This window comes from Ursus maritimus, unplaced genomic scaffold (assembly GCF_017311325.1).
Source record: "Ursus maritimus isolate PB19 unplaced genomic scaffold, ASM1731132v1 scaffold_33, whole genome shotgun sequence".
NCBI lineage: Eukaryota > Metazoa > Chordata > Mammalia > Carnivora > Ursidae > Ursus > Ursus maritimus.
The window spans coordinates 3,470,862-3,488,393 of NW_024425897.1; the positions used below are offsets into that span (position 1 = coordinate 3,470,862).

At 53.5% G+C, this 17,532-nt stretch overlaps 2 protein-coding genes across 6 annotated transcripts in view; both read left to right on the forward strand.

Moving 5' to 3' along the window:
- Nucleotides 1-2,301, forward strand: part of TANGO2 (transport and golgi organization 2 homolog) — a 37,572-nt gene extending 35,271 nt beyond the window's left edge. For all 5 annotated transcript variants that reach the window (XM_040619592.1, XM_040619593.1, XM_040619594.1 and 2 more), the window contains one exon: nt 1,249-2,301. In XM_040619592.1, coding sequence (XP_040475526.1) covers nt 1,249-1,369 — 121 coding nt within the window. In that variant the 3' untranslated portion in view covers nt 1,370-2,301. The remainder of the gene's footprint in view (nt 1-1,248) is intronic.
- A 4,531-nt stretch (nt 2,302-6,832) lies between these two features.
- DGCR8 (DGCR8 microprocessor complex subunit) overlaps nt 6,833-17,532 on the forward strand; it is a 34,908-nt gene continuing 24,208 nt past the window's right edge. The window contains exons 1-5 of the mRNA XM_040619597.1: nt 6,833-6,955; nt 11,730-12,729; nt 13,204-13,363; nt 15,582-15,724; nt 15,887-16,169. Coding sequence (XP_040475531.1) covers nt 12,010-12,729; nt 13,204-13,363; nt 15,582-15,724; nt 15,887-16,169 — 1,306 coding nt within the window. The 5' untranslated portion in view covers nt 6,833-6,955; nt 11,730-12,009. The remainder of the gene's footprint in view (nt 6,956-11,729; nt 12,730-13,203; nt 13,364-15,581; nt 15,725-15,886; nt 16,170-17,532) is intronic.

The window sequence follows — 17,532 nt, forward strand, 5'->3', positions numbered from 1 at the left end:
GGCTGGCAGATCACTGTGGGCCCAGAAGTGCCACTGCCCAGCTCTTCCCCTCACTTCACCCTGTGTCTTTGGGTCTGTTACATTCTCTGTGTGACCGGGACAGGGATTATGTCATCTCAGCCTGGGGACATCATCTAAGAGAAGGGCAACTTCTGGTCTTAGCCACAAGGGAAGAATGCCTGGGAAGGAGAAGCTGTTGGCATGGGTGTCTGCTGTCCTTTCCCTGCCTCTCACCCTCCCAGGCAGAGGAAGATTGGCTCTGTGTGTCTGGGAGGCCCAGCCCATCCTGTGATTCTGTCTGGGGCAGCCTACCTGCTGTACTTGGTGGTGGGTGGGCTGCTGGACCAGCCAGGATGCACCTGGCCCACTTGGCCTGGAGACAGATTGTGGCCTCGTGCAAAGCAACATCTGCCTGGATTCGGCTTGCACCAGGCCCCATGGGCACCAGCCTTGTGGCAGGCTGGTGACCTGCAAAGGACTCTGATGGATAGGCCAAGCTCTTGGGGGCCCATGGCCACTAAGGACTCAGGGATGGGGTGCTTGGGCGGTGACAAGTGCTGAGTGATGCCATGGTGATATCACATGTACTCTGGGTACATGGTGATGCCACATGTAATGCTTGGTTTTCGAGTGCAGGTGGGCCTGAGTCTTCCATCCTCCAGGAGATGACAGCTTCGAGCCCTCTAGCTGGGGAATGGGACGGTAGGCAGGGCCAGGGTGGTGTCAACGCCCAGCGCTGATGCTCCAGGGCCCAAGGGTTGTATGCCTGAACGGTGGCCTTTCCATTCTCAGGCTTTTCCCTTGGCAGGTGGTGGGGCATCAATTCTGTCAGGCTTCTCCATCACAGACTTCTTTTCTCGACTAAATCACATGCGCACGTGTGCTCCTGTGCATGAGGCAGAGGGCCGGGTCTGCTCCCTGGCCAGGTGTGTGGCCAGGGAGTCCAACCCCGACTGGGACCCCCAGTCTTCAGCATGTGTGTGCCCACCCTGGGTGTCAGCCTGCACTGGGGCTGCTTGGGGACCTGGTGCCTGCCCTCTCTCAGGGAGAGACAGGTGCTAACAAAGTGAGGACTGGCCTTGGGGATGGCTGGCAGGAGGAAAGAAGGTGCACTGAACATTTGGGATGGGTACTGGGGGAGAAGGACAGGAGAGAGTTCCTGGTTACAGAGGCCCCATTTGGGGCTCTGCCAGGCAGGCAGGGGGCTGAGGGCAGAGGGCTGAACATGGGCCCCCTGCTCTCTTTCAGAACCAACACGGTCATCCTCGTGGACACGGACGGGCACGTGACCTTCACAGAGCGTAGCATGCTGGACAAGGACCCCTCCTGCTGGGAGACCAGCACCCACGAGTTCAAGCTGCAGAGCTAACCCCTCTCCCTGGGTGTGGCCATTGGGCTCCTGGAAGGCCCTGCCTCGAGGACCAGTGTGGATAGGAACCTTCCGTAGCCACATGCACTGCCTGTGACTTGGCCAGCATCCCCCAGGACCAGGGCCCTCTGGTGTTTCTATGACCTGTCTGTGTCTGCGTGTCCAGCTCAGGGTCTGCCCTTATGCCAGGGGGAGTGACACAGTCCTGCAGCCAGGCCTGGGGCAGACCCAGGTGTGCTGTGTGTGAAGGCACCTGGGCCTGCCCCCTGTCCAAGCACAGAGGTGCACATTCAAGGCACATGTTTCCATGCACACCTGAAGGTGCACGGGCACACGCACACATGCACACACACGTACAGGCAACAGATAGGCACTCACATGCTCAAACGCACACACAGTCCCTGGCATACACACGTATGCATGCCAGACGTGGCAGAGATGTGCCTCTCTCATCTGCATGTGCTTCTGGCCAGTGGGTCTTTGCTTTGATCAAAACAACAGGGTGTAGACTTTTGTTTAAAAGTGGTCCCCTTTCTCCTGGGCGTAGTCCACTTCTGGACAATTAGACTTGCTTTTGGAGAGGAGAGGCCCCATTTGGAATGAGAAATGAGAACCACCCAAGAAAAACCCACTGTCATAACAGAAGCACAAGCTGGTTGGTGGTCCTTTGTGCTCTGCGGGGGGGAGGGGGGTCTCCTGTGTGCATGGGGTGGTCCTGCATGATGCACCAGGGGTTCTGTGTATGCTGGGGCACCTTGGTAGGCTCTCAGGCACCTACCTGCCCATTGGGGGGTCATGGGTCTTGGGCAGGCCCTCTCAGTGAGGGGACACAGCCAACACTTGCTATTTCCCTTCTCCTTGGGGAGTCAGACTTCATAGGAATCTGTACTTGAATGTGAGACCTTGTTAATAAAACTCTGAGGCTGTGGTGAGTCAGTGCATTACAGGTCCTTGTGTGATGGGGGACAACTGTGCAAGGGGTCAGTAGGGCTGCTCTCCTGGTCTGCAGGAGCTCCCAAGGCACACTTACCAGAACAAGCCTCTTCCCACTTTCTTCTTTTGCTCATGGGTTCCTGAGCACCATGATGGAAACCCGAGGGTCCATCGACCTGTCCATCTGTCTGTCCTTGGGCAGAGGCTGGGGTTAGAGAGAGCCTGTATGCACGAGGCATGGTAGATGCAAGTTATAAGGCCTCCTGAGCTGGACTAAGGAGCCAGGGACTCATCTGGGTATAGTGAGGAGCCCTTGGGGACCTCCCCAGGGAGTGGTGTGGTCAGGCCTGCACTTGGGATGGACTGTGGAGGCCAGGGGATGGTAGGAATGGATGGGTTTCAGGGCAAGGGGGCAAGTGGAGTCTGTCTCAACCCCAGGACCCTGGTTTGCGGCAAGCACTCAGGAAGAAGTTCCTGTCCCTAGCCCAGGCTGAGCATCAAGGAGTCCCATGTGTGTCCAGTGCTGAGACCCAGGCTTCCATCTGCCTTTGCAACTGACCCCCAACTTGGCCTTCTCAGAGCCAGTGAGAGCTCAGGGTGGGGTGTGGACCTGCACCTGGCCCCACTTGCCTTCTCAACCCTTCCCTCTTCTCACCCTGAGTACCTCTCAGGGGCCTGATGCTCTCCTTGGCTCATTTTGAACTCAGAGGAAAAGTGCTTGAGCGCAGTCAGGTTTGAATGGGGCCCCCAGTGGTGGCGTAGCCCACACCCTCAGGCCCAGGGGCAAACACTTATTGGCTGAGCCACACCAAGCCAGGCTCCCAGCCCGGGCACTGCTGATGCCCTTCGCCTGCCTCAGTGCCCCACGCCAGCACCCACCCTGGCCAGGCATGTCTGCCCTCATGGGGCACCACTGGGCTGGTGCAAAGCCATCTGGAGAACTTTCCCTGATGTTTGTCTCTACCCCAGGGACAGGGCTTGCACAGGGATACCCCAGCCCTCAGCCTGCCCTGGGCTCCCCAAGTACCTGAGTCCCCTGAAGAAGGGGCAGCCCAAGATGTAATTCTAACGTTATGGGTTGAATTGTGTGCCCCCCAAAAGATCTGTTGGCATCCTCGCCCCTGTACCTCAGAATGTGACCTTGTTAGGGTCATTTACAGAAGTGATCAAGATAAAGTCATTAGGGTGGACCCTAATTAAATATGGCTGATGTCCTTATAAGAAAGGGGAAATTTGGACACGGGGACAGACATGCATGCAGACAGAATAACCTATAAAGATGAGCTATGCTGTCCCATGCCAAGAAATTACCAGAAGCTGAGAGAGAGACCTGGAGCAGATCCTTCCCTGGTGCCGTTAGAGGGAGTGTGGCCCTGCCAACACTTTGATCTCAGACTTCTGGCCTCCAGAACCGTGAGACAATGCATTTCTGTGGCTTAAGCCACTCATTTGTGGTACTTTGTTATCGCAGCTCTAGAAAACTAATACGGTTGTGACCTTCATTTCACAGAGGAGGAAACTGAAGCTTGGGGAGATACCATAACAGTGTCTCAGTCCCCAGGCAGGTAGGGAGGCAGAGCCATGAGGCCAGAAAGGAACAGGATGAGGACAAGTTGCATCTTGGAGTGTCTTCCCTTGTAGGCTCATTGTCCTCCCACGTTGGTTTCACCTGCTGCCCTGCACACCCCCACCCCATCACCTCATTTATTTTGCCTCTGCCACTGCCCTTGGTCACACTTTCTGCACTGCTTCTGCCCCAGGGCCTTGGCACTTGCTGTCCCTTCTGGCTGAAGAACTCTTTCCCCCATATATCCAAACCATACTCTCCCTCACATCCTGCAGATCTTTGGTAAAGTGTTGGGGAGGCAACCCATCTGAAACTGCAGTCTGCCCGGCCTTGGTCCCTGCTATGTTAGCACTAAGACATACTATGGGTTTTGCTTGATTGTTTCTTGTGTGTGTCTCCCTGTCAGAACAAGAGCTTCAGGAAGGCAAGCCCGGTCCTCTCTTTTCCATCACTGTATCCTGATGCCCAGGCCAGGTAGACATTTGAACCAAAAATGACATTGCTGGCACTTCCCAAGCCCCCATTTATTTTAGGCCTTGAAGTGAGACACTTGTGTGGTTAGAAGGGACCCTAGGAAGCTGTGCCTTCTAAAAGTGCTTTTGACGTGCCACATAGGAAGTCCTGGACCTGACCTTGGCAGGGCTTAGCTAGTCATCAGATGCATTGGATCCCTGAGTCCCCAACATGGATCCTCTTTTCCCAGATGGAAGGGGAATTCGCCTCCTTTTCAAATACCCCTTCCTAGATAAGCTACTTCTGCTCTCTGGCTCTAAGACAGCCAGTTGAAGTGTGTTAGCATGGAGACTGGAGGTGTGGAGTTGACTGATATGGAAGCTAAGTCTGTGAGTAAACAAGACCAGCCCAGGAATGCAGCCTGGCCTTGAGGCTTGTCCTGGCAGGCCTGAGCTCCCGGCCTTCTCCCTGCAGAGACAACACCCTCCCCCCCCAACACACACACTGTCCCACCACCAACACCTGATCTTTGGGTCTCATCTACCAGCAGATAGCATCATCCAGGCCCTTTAGCAGATGCCTGGCTCATGGGTGAGCTGGGCTCAGGTGGAAACATAGAAGCCCAGAGGGAAAAGTTTCTTCCCTCAGCTTGGGCCAGAGCTCCAGCTTCTAGGCATCCACCTGAGGCTACAGTCGGATGGGGACTGTGGAGAGGTCATGTGGGAAGGCCATGTGGGAAGCCAGCTGTAGTGTGTTGGTCTGAGGTCTCAAGTCTGGGGCAACTCACCAAGCAACAAAGTGTGGGGAGTTTGCTAAGGCTGGATGGTGGCATGCCAAGAGTTCCCATGAGCTCTGACCACTAGGCCAAGGAGAGCAGTTGGCCCGCCACAGGGAGTCTGGCCTCCCCTGGCCACATCCAGGAGACAGAACCTCATGGGGCTTGGTCACATTTTTATTGTGAAGTGCCTGGTGCTGGCCACTGGGGCAGCCAGATGAACAGAAAGGGGCAGGAAGGGAGGGAAGGGCCTGGATAGGCCTCCAGCTTCCTCACCTACAACATTCTCCCCACCTTTTTTAATCTTTTCATTTTGAAATGATTTCAACTTACTAAAAACTTGAAAAAACAGAACAAAACATTCCAGTGTACTTCACCCAGTTCCCCCAAATGTTAACACCCTACCTCTAGCCATAGTAAAATGATTACAACCAGGATATTAGCATTGATACATCACTACCAGCTAATTTACAAACCTGATTTGAATTTTATCAGTTGTCCCACTTCCATCCCTTTCCTGAGCCAGGTTCCAGTACAGGGTCCAGATACCACATCACACTTAGTTGTGCCTCCTGTAATTGAAGACAGTTCCTCAGTGTATCTTTGACTTGAATGATCCTGACACTTGAAGGGCACCTGTCAGTTTTTTAGTAGAATGTCCCTCATTTGGGTTAGTCTTATCTTTCTTCATTCAGGTTTTGCCATTTGGGTAGAAATACCAGCAAGGTATGCATGTCCTTCTCAGGAGGCCCACAATATGTCCCTTTACTGGTGCTGACTTTGGTCTTCATTTTTATTGAACTATCATTAGTATACCATACAATGAACATCTTTATAAATGTGATCAGTTTGGATGTATATACATTTCTTGGTGACTTCAATCACTTGGTTACGTGATACCTCTCAGGTTTTTCTCCTCTGCAGTTACTATTTTAGGTTTGCAACTAGTGTCTTGGGAAGAAACTTGGAAACTCCAAAAAAATCGCCAATTCTCATACTCTGGCCGGCTGTTTTTAGCATCCGTGGTTTTTGTCTGCAGCAGGTTTGTGCAGGCTGCCAAAAGGAAGATTTCCTACTTCCATCATTCCTTCTACATTTATTCACTGGAATTCTGGTCTAAGGAAGAGCTGTCTCTTCTCCATTTACTTATACCCTCCCTTTTCTGAGGTTCCTGAAATGGCATTAGCAAGTGGAAAAATACCCGACAGCTCAGCGTATTTGTCCTTTCTTCCTAATGGTTATGCTTAATGCTTTTAATTGGAAACATGTAATGACTGCGTGTATACGGTCTCACCCGTACTACGTAGACCACAGAGGTGCCCTCTGCTCCCGGCGTTCCCTGCGCCGCCATGTTCCCGGCGTTTCCCGCTTTCTCCCGTTCCCGGCATCCCCTGCGCTCCCCCCTCCCCGGCATTCCCTGCGCTTCCCGCGCTCTCCTGTTCCCGGCATCCCCTGCGCTCCCCGTTCCCGGCGCTCCGCGCGGCCACCGCCCTCCGCGCGGCGAGCCCCGCCCCGGCGGCGACCGTTAGCGCGGCGGCGGCCTGAGCGCCTGGTCCCGCCCACGCGGCCGCGCTATTGGGCCGCGTGCCGTGGCCGCGAGAGCCACGCGCTTCCGATTGGCGGCCTTCGCAGCCCGCTCCGGGGTTCCCCCAATGCGGGGCGGCCGCGCGCAGGGATTGGCTGCGAGCCGCCAAGGCCCGCCCTCCGCTCGCCCCGCGCGGCAGGCTGGTTCGCCGACCGGAGAGAGCTTGGGAGGCCTTTCTAGATGTCGGCTGCGGCGGCCGTGGCGGCCAGGCTGTGAGGGTCTCCCTGCCTTGGTCGGGCTGCGGGCAGCTCGGGCAGGCCGCGGGCGCCGGAGGTAGGTGCGGGGCGCGAGGGGCGCCCCGCGGGCCGGGCGGGCGCTGCGGCCTGCGCGAGGGCGCGCCCTTCCCCTCCCTCCTTCCCGGGCCGAGGGTTGAGGGCCCGGGCGGCGGGGTGGGGTGGGGCGGGGCGGGAGGGCGCGAGGCGGGGCAGCCACGCGGAGTCCCGGCCTTTGTGAAGCATCATGGCCGCGGGCCTCGGAGAACGCGGGGCCGGGGTCCCGCCGTGGCGGGGGAGGGGGGCGGGCCCCAGGCCCCAGGCGGCGCCGACGCCGGTCGCTCTCCGCCCGGGTAAACAGCCCGAGTGTAAAGAGGCCCCTCGCCCTGTGGGCCCGAAGCCGTAGCGTCGCTTTCAGGCGGGAAAGGTATGAACACGGGTAGTGCTCGCTCAGGATCCTGCCGGGTGTAACAGTTTGGGAAATCTGAGAAGTCGCCTAAGTCCTTTTCTCCGCCAAATGCTCATGGGTTGAGTGTCACTTAGATAAGCGGAATGTGGTTTTGTTGCAACAATGGTCGTGGTAGAAATAAATGGAAGGTGGCAACCTGTTGATAGTGATACCTGTCAAGTACCATTCGATGGCCTTGGGTTGCTCATGATAGGAATTTGATTTGCTGTTCTGCATGCTTGCATGTACCTTGTTACCTGATGCACGGCAGTCCAGGCTAGGGCTGGTGACTGTGTGAGGCCAACCACCAGGCGGAGACCCTCTTTTTCCTGGTCTAAGCCTGGACTCCCAGTCAGCCGCCTGACGCAGAGTGGCCCAAACCCTGCCGCAGGCTGTCACTCACCAAAGGGAGTGAATGGCCAGTCAGGAGTGCGCCTGTGAGTACAGGATGTGAGGCCTGTTGGAGGATGACAAAAGGAATGGATGAGGTCATACTGCTGCTGGGTTGGGCGGGAGGCTGCGGTGTGAGAGGCTTGACCAAAAGGCACCAGCCCCAGCACTGGACAGTACAGCCAGTGCCTTGATGCCAGCCCAGCAAGTGGACTTAAGTGAAGGGCGCTGTCCAAGCCTGTTGGTTTTACCCCATGTACCAGGGATCCAGGGGAGCCTGCTGCAAGTCTGCTGCTGGCTTACAGTCCACTTGGCAAGCAAGGTTTGCATCCGTGTGTTCAATCAGCTGAAGCAGCAGTGAGGCTGATGGTGGATAGTCACTCTTTGAGCCGTTTATGGTCAGGCACTCTGTAGGGCACTTCCTGAGGATCGTTTATAATCTGACCGTGACCTTGGTAGTAGAAAACATGAGTCTCACTGGATTGCTTGGTCTTGGTCTTGGTCCCTCTTAGTAGCTGCCCTTCCCTTCCCCCTTTGGTGGTCTCATATAGCTTCCTGGCTTTAATGCCCTCTCTCCTTGACATCTCCCATCGCCTTCTCCAGCCCTGGCCTCCCTTCTGAGGCTCTGTCTCTTCCCTATCTCCATATGTTGCTTTGATGCCAAGTAGCCATGTTCAAACCTAAATCCTTATCTTTACCCACCCCACAACACTTCTCATGCTGCCTTCACCACCTCAATGTGTGACAGCTCTGTTCATGAGTTTAGAGTCACCTGGATTCCTCTCTTAGGCCTCAATGCAACACTCAGGACTATTTCTTACCACCTCCAGTTTAACATGCTATTCTGAACTTCCTGGTGAGCCTCTTAATTCTTCTCTTTGCTCTCACTCCTGCTCCTTCCCCTACTCACGCACGATAGTTTTTCTGGACACAGAATGATTTTTTTAAACTGTAAGATAGTGTAAAACCAAGGAAGTGAGGAGAGGAGAGAGTTTGCCTGGGTGGTAAAGCAGCTTTACTGCTTTCTAGCTGTGTGACCTTGAGCAAGTTGCTTAACCTTTCTGTCCTTAACCTATCTCTTAGTGCTGTGTGAGAACTGGTGAGTGAAAATGCGTAACACTCTTAGAGCAGGGCCTGGCTGAGGGTTCGTTGCCACTGCTGTCCTTGGATCATGTCCTGTCCAGTGGCCCATCTCTTAAAATAAGAGCCGCAGTCCTGGTCTCAGTCCCCCTTAGCAGGCTGCTTTCATCTGCTGCACTGCACCTCTACCCTGGGGCCTTTGCTCTTCTGTCGCCTGGAATGTCCCCTCCTCCCACCCACTTAGCTCACTCTCTTCTGCCTCCAGATGGGCTCTGGCTGTGCAGTCTTTGCTCTCTGCCCTTTCTGAAGCTGCCCCCCCCCCAACTCCTTGTTTTCTCTTGAAAACTTCTCAGCTTTTCTTAGTTGTTTCTCCGTCTCTCCTGCTAAAAAGAGAGCTCTGTGGGGTAGGGATTTTCTCTGTTTTGTGTCCTTAGCATCTAGAATGGTGTGTGGGCCATGTGGAAAGTGTTCAGCAAACACTTGTTGAATGAGTAGAGCAAGCTTACAGGGGAAAGTAAGGAAGTTGCCAGGACTGTCCTACTGTGAGCTCTGAGCCTTGAGCTGCTGCCCCCTGGGGCTGGGCAGGCTTTCCTGATCTCCCAGGGAGAAAGAGCACTTTATTTCTCTACAGCTCCCTGACCCCACCCTCTGCACCTCTTCCAGGCCTCCTGCATTGTTGTTATCATCTTTGCTTTGTGCTTTGGTGATGGCAGCTGCTTGGTCTTTTAACATGGTAGCAGGTGTCCCTATCCTGTACCATCCTTTGTTTCAGCCCCTCCCTTCAGCCCCCAGAGTCACAGATTGGCTCTTGCTAGTGTCTCCACAGACCTACCAGAAGCCGATGGGTTTGGTCCTGATTTTTATCTGTGTTCTGTAGCACTGGACATGCTGACCTGTCTGTCCTTCTCTGAAATGATCTTTGTTGGTTGCCAGGAGACTGGCCTTATTTCACTCAGTTCTCCTCATGCGTGTTCAGCTGCAGCCTCCTTAGCGTTTACCTCAGTTCTGAGTCTTGTTATCTATATGCAGTATTCCCTTGATCTTTAGCCCCTTTAACACATACACCTTCGGGGGAGGGGTTGTGTTAAACTCCCATCGAATTAAAAAATGTAAGGACATCTTAGAATCTAGAAAATAGAGTGACAGCTCAGTGGTCATTGCCCTTCCAACTGTGTCCAGGTGGTGGGGACCTTGTCTCTTGCTTATGGTAGTACATCCCTTAGGGTGGAAGGCCAGTGAATATTGGTTGAATGAATGAATTAAATCTAAGTTAAGTCTCTGGTTTTTATGTTGTGTCTCCTTGAAAGTACAACCACCACGCTCTACTCCTTCACTGTAAACTTCTTAAATATGTGCTGTTTGCCGTCTCTGTTCTATCCATGCAGCCAGTCAAGCCTGCCCTATGTGGGCATGGGAATGCATGTGCGTAGCTGCACCCGTGTGCATGGCATGTTCATGCGTGTGTGTGTCTGCATGGTGTGGGAGTGTGCGCGCATACACATTTGCGTCTGCACGTGCTTCTCCTGCTTTGATGCCCGGCCCTCCTGCAGACCTCTGGGTTTTTGGATTGTCCCTCTGACCTGCCTTTTCACGTCATCCCTTTTGTTGTCCTTTCTCTGAAGGGAAGCTTCCCAGAGTTGCATCCTCAACCCTCTTCTTGGTCTGTGTTGCCTCTCTGGGCAGCCTCTCTCCTGTGGTTTTGGCGACTTATCACCTCGCTGATGTGTTCTGGCCTTCTGTTTCCGGGCCAGTCACAGCTCCAGAGCTGTGGCCTCAGCACCTGTTGGATAGGTCTCCCTGGAGGCTCCATCCGTTCTCCTCTGCAGGCTCCTGCCTGAATGCTGGAACACGTGTGTCCCTCCAGGGGAGAAGCCTCATTCGCCTTCAGTTCCCTCTTGTCTCTGCTCTCCACCTCTACCCGGTCAGCAGTGGGGTCAGTTCTGTGTCTTCACTGTTGTTGAGGGCTCCAGACCCATCAACAGAGCCTCTTTCACACCTTTGTGCTCTGGCCTGGAGGACTGCCCTCTATGCCTTGAACATAGGCACTGGGCCTGGCACAGCTGTCAGTCTCCTTTTTCAAATAGGGACTGAATTGTGGCATGAGAATCACTTCACCCTTGGTGGCTCCTTATTGCCCCCAGGAGGGAGCCAGGCTCCGGATGGCACCCAGAACTTCCTGTGTCCTTGGCTCCAGCTGTCTCCTGAGGCTCCCCCGACCAAACCTGGCCAGGTTCCCTTCCCCACAGCCACCACCCCCTCCTCTACCGGGAACAGAACATGCCACCTCTGGTGATCTCAGCACGCTGCATCACTGTCCCGGTCCACGTGCCACCTTGTGGGCCCAGGAGAGCCTTGGGGTCCCCTGGTAGCAGAGCGCCTGGCCGTACCTCTGAGGCCCTAGTGCCGCAGAGTTGAGCTGAGGGTCTCGCATTCGCCCTCACCCTCTGACTGACCCAGCCCTAGCAGGTGAGTGGATCCATGTCGCTCTGATGGCCAGAGGGAGGCCACACACCTTGTGTGTGTTCCGGAAAGGGCAGCCTTGCACCGTGAGCTTGATTACCTAATAAACTGAGTTAAGGGAATGCTGCGGTGAAGCTTAGCCTAGTTTTTAAAAGTCTTTTTTGAACCTTAAGATAATACCGTTTTTTGTGCTTCTGAAGTAGGAATTACAGTGGACAATTAATAAGATATTTAGCTTTGGACTTAAATTATAATTTAGGTTCTGAAGGAAGAATGTGGAGCTCTTAATTCTTCTCTTTGCTCTCACTGAAGGAAGATTGTTTTGAAGCCTAGAAGGTTCTCTAAGGCAGTAGTATTTCAAGTTCTTTACTACACTGTTAATAGCACTTGACTCTCAGTACCAGGGAAGCAGAAGGTTTCTGTCATTTTGTGACGATGTTTTTAAATCTCTTTGCAGGTGGAAGAAGAAAGGTGCCACTTTGGCATGAAGACAGACTCGCTTAGTCGTCAGTCATTTAAGCTGAGTGCATTGTGATTTCCAATAATTGAGGCAGTGGTTCTAAAAGCTGTCTACATTAATGAAAAGAGCAATGTGGCCAGCTTGACTAAGCCGCCAGCGTGTGCAGCGCGGGCAGGACGGCACCGGGTCTCAACGGACTTGTGCATGTTAGCTGTATAGATTTATGTAAGGTTTTTTAAAACTCTAGTCTTTTAAAATAGTCTTAACCACTTTTACTATGGAGACATATGAGAGTCCCTCTCCTCTCCCGCGTGAGCCCGCAGGAGAAGCGGTGATGGAGAACCGAGCTTGCCCCCTCCAAGCGCTGCCCCGTGAACAGTCTCCACCACCTCCCCTGCAAACGTCCAGTGATGCAGAGGTAATGGACGTTGGCTCTGGTGGTGATGGACAGGCCGAACCCCCTGCTGAGGACCCGCTCAACTTCTACGGAGCTTCTCTTCTCTCCAAAGGATCCTTCTCTAAGGCCCGCCTCCTCATAGACCCGAACTGTAGTGGCCACAGCCCGCGCACCGCCCGGCACGCACCTGCGGTCCGGAAGTTCTCCCCTGACCTTAAGTTGCTTAAGGATGTAAAGATTAGCGTGAGCTTTACCGAGAGCTGCAGGAGTAAGGACAGGAAGGTGCTGTACACAGGAGTGGAGCGCGACGCTCGCGCAGAGTGCGGTCTGGCCCTTAGCCCTGTCAGTGGAGACGTGCATGCTTGTCCCTTTGGCGGGAGTGTTGGGAACGGGGTAGGTGTAGGGGGTGAGAGTGCTGATAAGAAGGATGAGGAGAATGAGCTGGATCAGGAAAAGAGAGTGGAGTACGCAGTGCTCGATGAGTTAGAAGATTTTACTGACAATTTGGAGCTAGATGAAGAAGGAGCAGGCGGGTTCACGGCTAAAGCAATCGTGCAGAGAGACAGAGTGGATGAAGAGGCCTTGAACTTCTCCTATGAGGTATGTCGGCGACCCCTCCTTTGGAGCACTCTTAGCAAAACCCAAAGAGAGGTGTTGGGAACTGCAGCATCTTTTGAAAGCTGATGTTGCAGAGGAAAAAAAAAACATATGAGGTGGAATAATGTTAAGGTGGAAAAGAAAAAGCTGTGAAAGTCCAGGTTTTTAAATTTTCCTAATGAAAGGTTTGGCTGAGCAGTCGACCTTGTACCCTTTATGCAACCTGGGTTGGAAGGTGCTGCTGAGAAGCGCTTCCTGGTGGCGTGTGCACCTGTTCCAGGCGTCAAGTGTGTTGGTTGCAGTTGTCAGTTTCTTCCTGTTTGTTTTTCAGATGATCACGCAACATAAAGGCATACCTAGGCCCCCACTTCAGAGTGCCTCATTTCTGTGTCTGTTCTCACTAATGCTATTAAGCTTGCCTACGGTACAGGAACACAGGCTCCGGGGGCCCTGGTGTCTGAACAGCGTATTTTGCAGGATGATTTTGACAACGATGTTGATGCTCTGCTGGAAGAGGGCCTTTGTGCTCCCAAAAAGAGACGGATGGAGGAGAAATACGGAGGAGACAGTGACCATCCATCTGACGGAGAGACAAGCGTGCAGCCAATGATGACCAAGATTAAAACTGTGCTCAAAAGTAAGTCAGCCAGTCAGAAAGTAGTGTGTTTGTGGGGTGGCAGAAGTGCCGGTTTGAGAGCCCTTGGGTGCCAGGCAGTGGTGTGGGCAGTGGGCACGTGTTTGCGGGAGGACAGTCACATGTGATGAAGGAGAAACAGACAAGACACAAGGAGGTATCATACGCACAATGATCTGGGTGCAGATTGTGGTGTCTGCTGTGGATACACAGCAGAGCGGCTGGTGTTGTGCAGGGGGTAGGGAGGGCACCTCTGATGGGGTGAGGAGGGGGGATGATGTTGTTGCTGGGAGATGACAAGATGGGCAACTAGAGGATGTGAGGCCAAGGCCAGAGGTGGGTGCAGCACTGTGGCAGGCGATGGTTGCAGTCTGGGTTCTGGATTCTCTGCCAAGTGTCAGGGGAAGCCACTAGAAGCAGGCAGGAGTTGTTACACAATTTTTGTCTAAAAGCACAGCTTCTGTGGCTGCAGCATGGTGTGTGTACTTTAGATGGGCAGGGTGGGAGGTTCTCTGGTAGGGGTGAAGGTGTTCCAGAGCTGCACTTGGATTTGGGGATGGTGGGGGGAGCAATCGGAAGGCACCCAGAGTCATGCCTGTGCTGCTCGTTTGCCAGTGCAGTGCAGAGCTGAGAGAAGTCGGTGTCAGTTTCTATCTTTTCTGTCCTGGAGTTGCCTATGGGGCTGGGCATTGGGCAGTGGGAAGGGGCTGAACAGATGCATGGGGACTCAGGCACACAGTTGAGACCTTAGGCTGAGGGCTGGGGTGTGGAAGGTGGCCTGGCATGATGGGAGGAAATTGAGGGGCAGGTGGTGTGCAGTCTCTGACTGCAGAGTGGACAGGTCGGCTGTGCTGGGTGCCACAAAGCCCTGTCCATTCTGAGTGGCCCGGTTCAGGTTCACAGTATGCTTGGCCATAACCGCAGGCGTGCCACTGCGCTTGCCTGCACCAGGCACTGCTTTGCCTTTCCCTCTGCAGCCTTCTGCTCCACCTCACCCTCCTGGCAGCCTGCCCCACAGTGCTGCCTCCTAGGAGCTGCAGCATGGGCCTCAGGCTCAGGGGTGCGTGTAAGCTGCTTGTGAGCTCTTCAGACGGCTGGGCCAACTTTATGACTGCTAGTTGTCACAAATGAGTAGCCCAGGTGCACCTGTGTCCCATGTTGTACTTTGCTAGCATTTTGTTTGCTTCTCCTTGTCCTGACTTAGCCCAGAGCTGGTGTAAGGCAGCTCCTTGGCTCTAGCCTAGGTAGGGGAGAGTTCCTGCCAGTGTTTGTGTATCTCTAACTTGTAGTGCTTCCTCCTGGGGCCCATCCTGACATCAGCCATCCAGCCGGTACTCTTATGTTCTGATGTCAGGCCAGGGGTTAACACTGCCGGGTGGGGACGTGGCACTGGGGTGCTACTCCCTTGTCCATGAGAGTCCCTCATGCCATTTCATTATGTCTGTGGTTTTTAAATGTCATTTGCTTTTTTCTTTTGTTCCTGAATTTCTCACTTGCTCCCAATTCCGCTAAGAGAATTAAGTTTCAGTTAAATCTTTGTGCTTTTCCTAGTCACTGGGCTTGTCAGTGGCAGGTGTCAAGTGGGTAACAAGTCTTGACCTTTTTTCTCTGATTGCCTGTAAAGCAAAGAAGGGATTGGGAGTAGTGTTTTAAAACTGATTTAGAAAAGAATGAATTGGAAGTAGTGTTTCACATGCCGGTGAGAGTGTGCAGCTCGGGTACAACGAACACTTGCTGTCTAGTCACAGGGAGCAGTGGTTGGCAGACATGCGATTTATTAACAAAGCTTACTCAGCCCCTGTGGTGCCCACGGCTGTGCAGACAGCAGCTGAGGTGAGGACTTGTGTCTTGCAGAACCTCATCCCAGGCTCCTTCGTGCACCATGTGCTGTTCTAGGCCCCAGAGCATAGCTGTGAACAAGGCAGACAGCCTCCTGCTGTTGAAGAGGGACTTAGACTCTCTGGGTTGGAGCCATGTAGACAAGCACCACAGTTGAGAGCAGAGTTTTGTGCCTGGGAGGTGCTGAGTGGCAGGCAGGGCTGGGGTAGGCTCTGTCTGCTGGAGGGTGGGGTTTTCCCCTACTCCCCTCGTTCTTAGAGGTTCTTTTCAATCCTGGGTTGACTTGACTATTTTTATCTGCCACGTGTCATAATTTTGAAGCCATCTTTACACCTCAAAGTATTTTTGAAGTGATTGTGGGATGCTCTTGTCTCCTGTGCAGGTCGTGGCCGTCCTCCTACAGAACCGTTGCCCGACGGGTGGATCATGACATTCCATAACTCCGGAGTCCCGGTGTACCTACACAGAGAGTCTCGGGTGGTCACCTGGTCCAGGCCGTACTTCCTGGGAACGGGAAGCATACGGGTAGGGGATGCATCAGTCATGAATTTAGTCTTGTAAGTTTGCAGACTAAACATGCACACCTTGCGTTTGCATGGTAGCCAGGCAGAGGCAAGTGGAAGGCTTCGGGTGTTCAGAACTTTGGGGTCATCCTTGTAATCTGTGTTGCAATTTCACTATCCACAGAAACATGATCCTCCTCTGAGCAGCATTCCCTGTCTGCATTACAAGAAAATGAAGGACAATGAGGAAAGAGAGCAAAACAGTGAGCTTGCCCCCAGTGGGGAAGTGTCCCCTGTCAAGCCCCTGAGCCGAACTGCGGAGTTGGAATTCCCCCTGGAAGAGCCCGACTCCATGGGAGCTGACTCGGGGGCCCTGGATGAGAAGGACCCACTGGGGGCTGAGGCTGCCCCCGGGGCCCTGGGGCAGGTGAAGGCCAAGGTTGAGGTGTGCAAAGATGAATCAGTTGGTAAGTTTCTGGAGTGAACTTCCTTCCTTCCTTGCTGGTTGGGATCCATCTGCAGGGACGTGGCTGCACTCCACGCCTTCCCCGGGGTTACATTCCTTCTGCCGAAGGCGACCTGTTCCTGCTTTTGTCTGTGAGGAAGGTACTTCTGGGGACCTCTCTCTACTCTTACATGGTTGGAAACTCCTGTCTCCCTGATCTTAGAACCTGCCTGGGTCTGCAGGCCCCACATGGCCGGTGCTGCCATGGAGATGGCTACTGTCATTGCAGACTGGCCTTTTTCTCTGGGCACGTTTGTGACCTTACCTGAAATTTTGGTTTTTCAGTAGGATGTGCTCCTGTGGCATTGTTTTGATCTATCTTGATGCACTCAGAATGAACTTCTTCAAGCCACAGACTCAGTACTGGGAGACAGCCACTATTCTGTGGAGTTTCCCTCTTCAACCCCGTAATTGCTTTTGGCTGTGTATTGGTGTTTCTTTTCTCTCTCCTGTGTTTTTTAGCTTAGGTCTACCCATGCAAGTCTTAGTTGTCTCTACAATGGTGGCAGACCTCTCTCAACCTACCTGCTGAATCTCTTTCAAAGAGGACTTTGTGTTTTCAGGATTTCTGGTTATTGCTATTTGGATATTGTCTGAATATTGCTGCCCAGCCTTCCTTGTAACTCGTAGGTGTGAGGAGCCTAGAAAAGCTGGGTTGGAGGGGGGCACCACTGCTGAGGGAGGGTTGGCCTCTGTGGAGAGGGCTCGGTGGAGCCTTAGGCATCTGGGGAAAGGCAGGGTGTGTCACTGCTCCCCAGTTCCCCCCCCGTGGGTGGACTGCCATCTCCCCCCCCCCAACCTACCTGCCTGCCTGTTGCCTCCCTCCACATCCTCAGCTTCCCGTGTTCTGTCAGTGTGTCGGCGCTTTTCTCAGGACCCAGCTGGAAGGGAGCTTTCATTTTAAGACTCAACGTATTTGTTTCTTTCTTTAAATCCATCTTTACACACATGTAACACCTGAATGTGTTCTTGTTTTTCTGAAAACACCTGTCTTTCACATCTAATTTTACTCCCTTGGGAGAGGTGACCACTGTACTTGTTTCCAGACTTCCTTTCCTGCATTCACATGTAAAGAAATACGTGGTTTGGGTGTGTAAGTAGGTGGGTGCAGGTATATCATTTCACAGCCTTGTGTTTTAACCACGTATTCCTCGGTCTCACACATGGAACTCCTCCCTCCACTTCCACAGGCATTGCTCTTAGGGCTGAGTGTGAGCCACAAGTCCCTGCCTCAGGGCTTACACTTGAGTAAGAAACCAGTGAGGGTAACGTGACCCTCTAGGATATCCTGGGAGAGAGAGGGGTAGTGGGTACAACAATAAAAG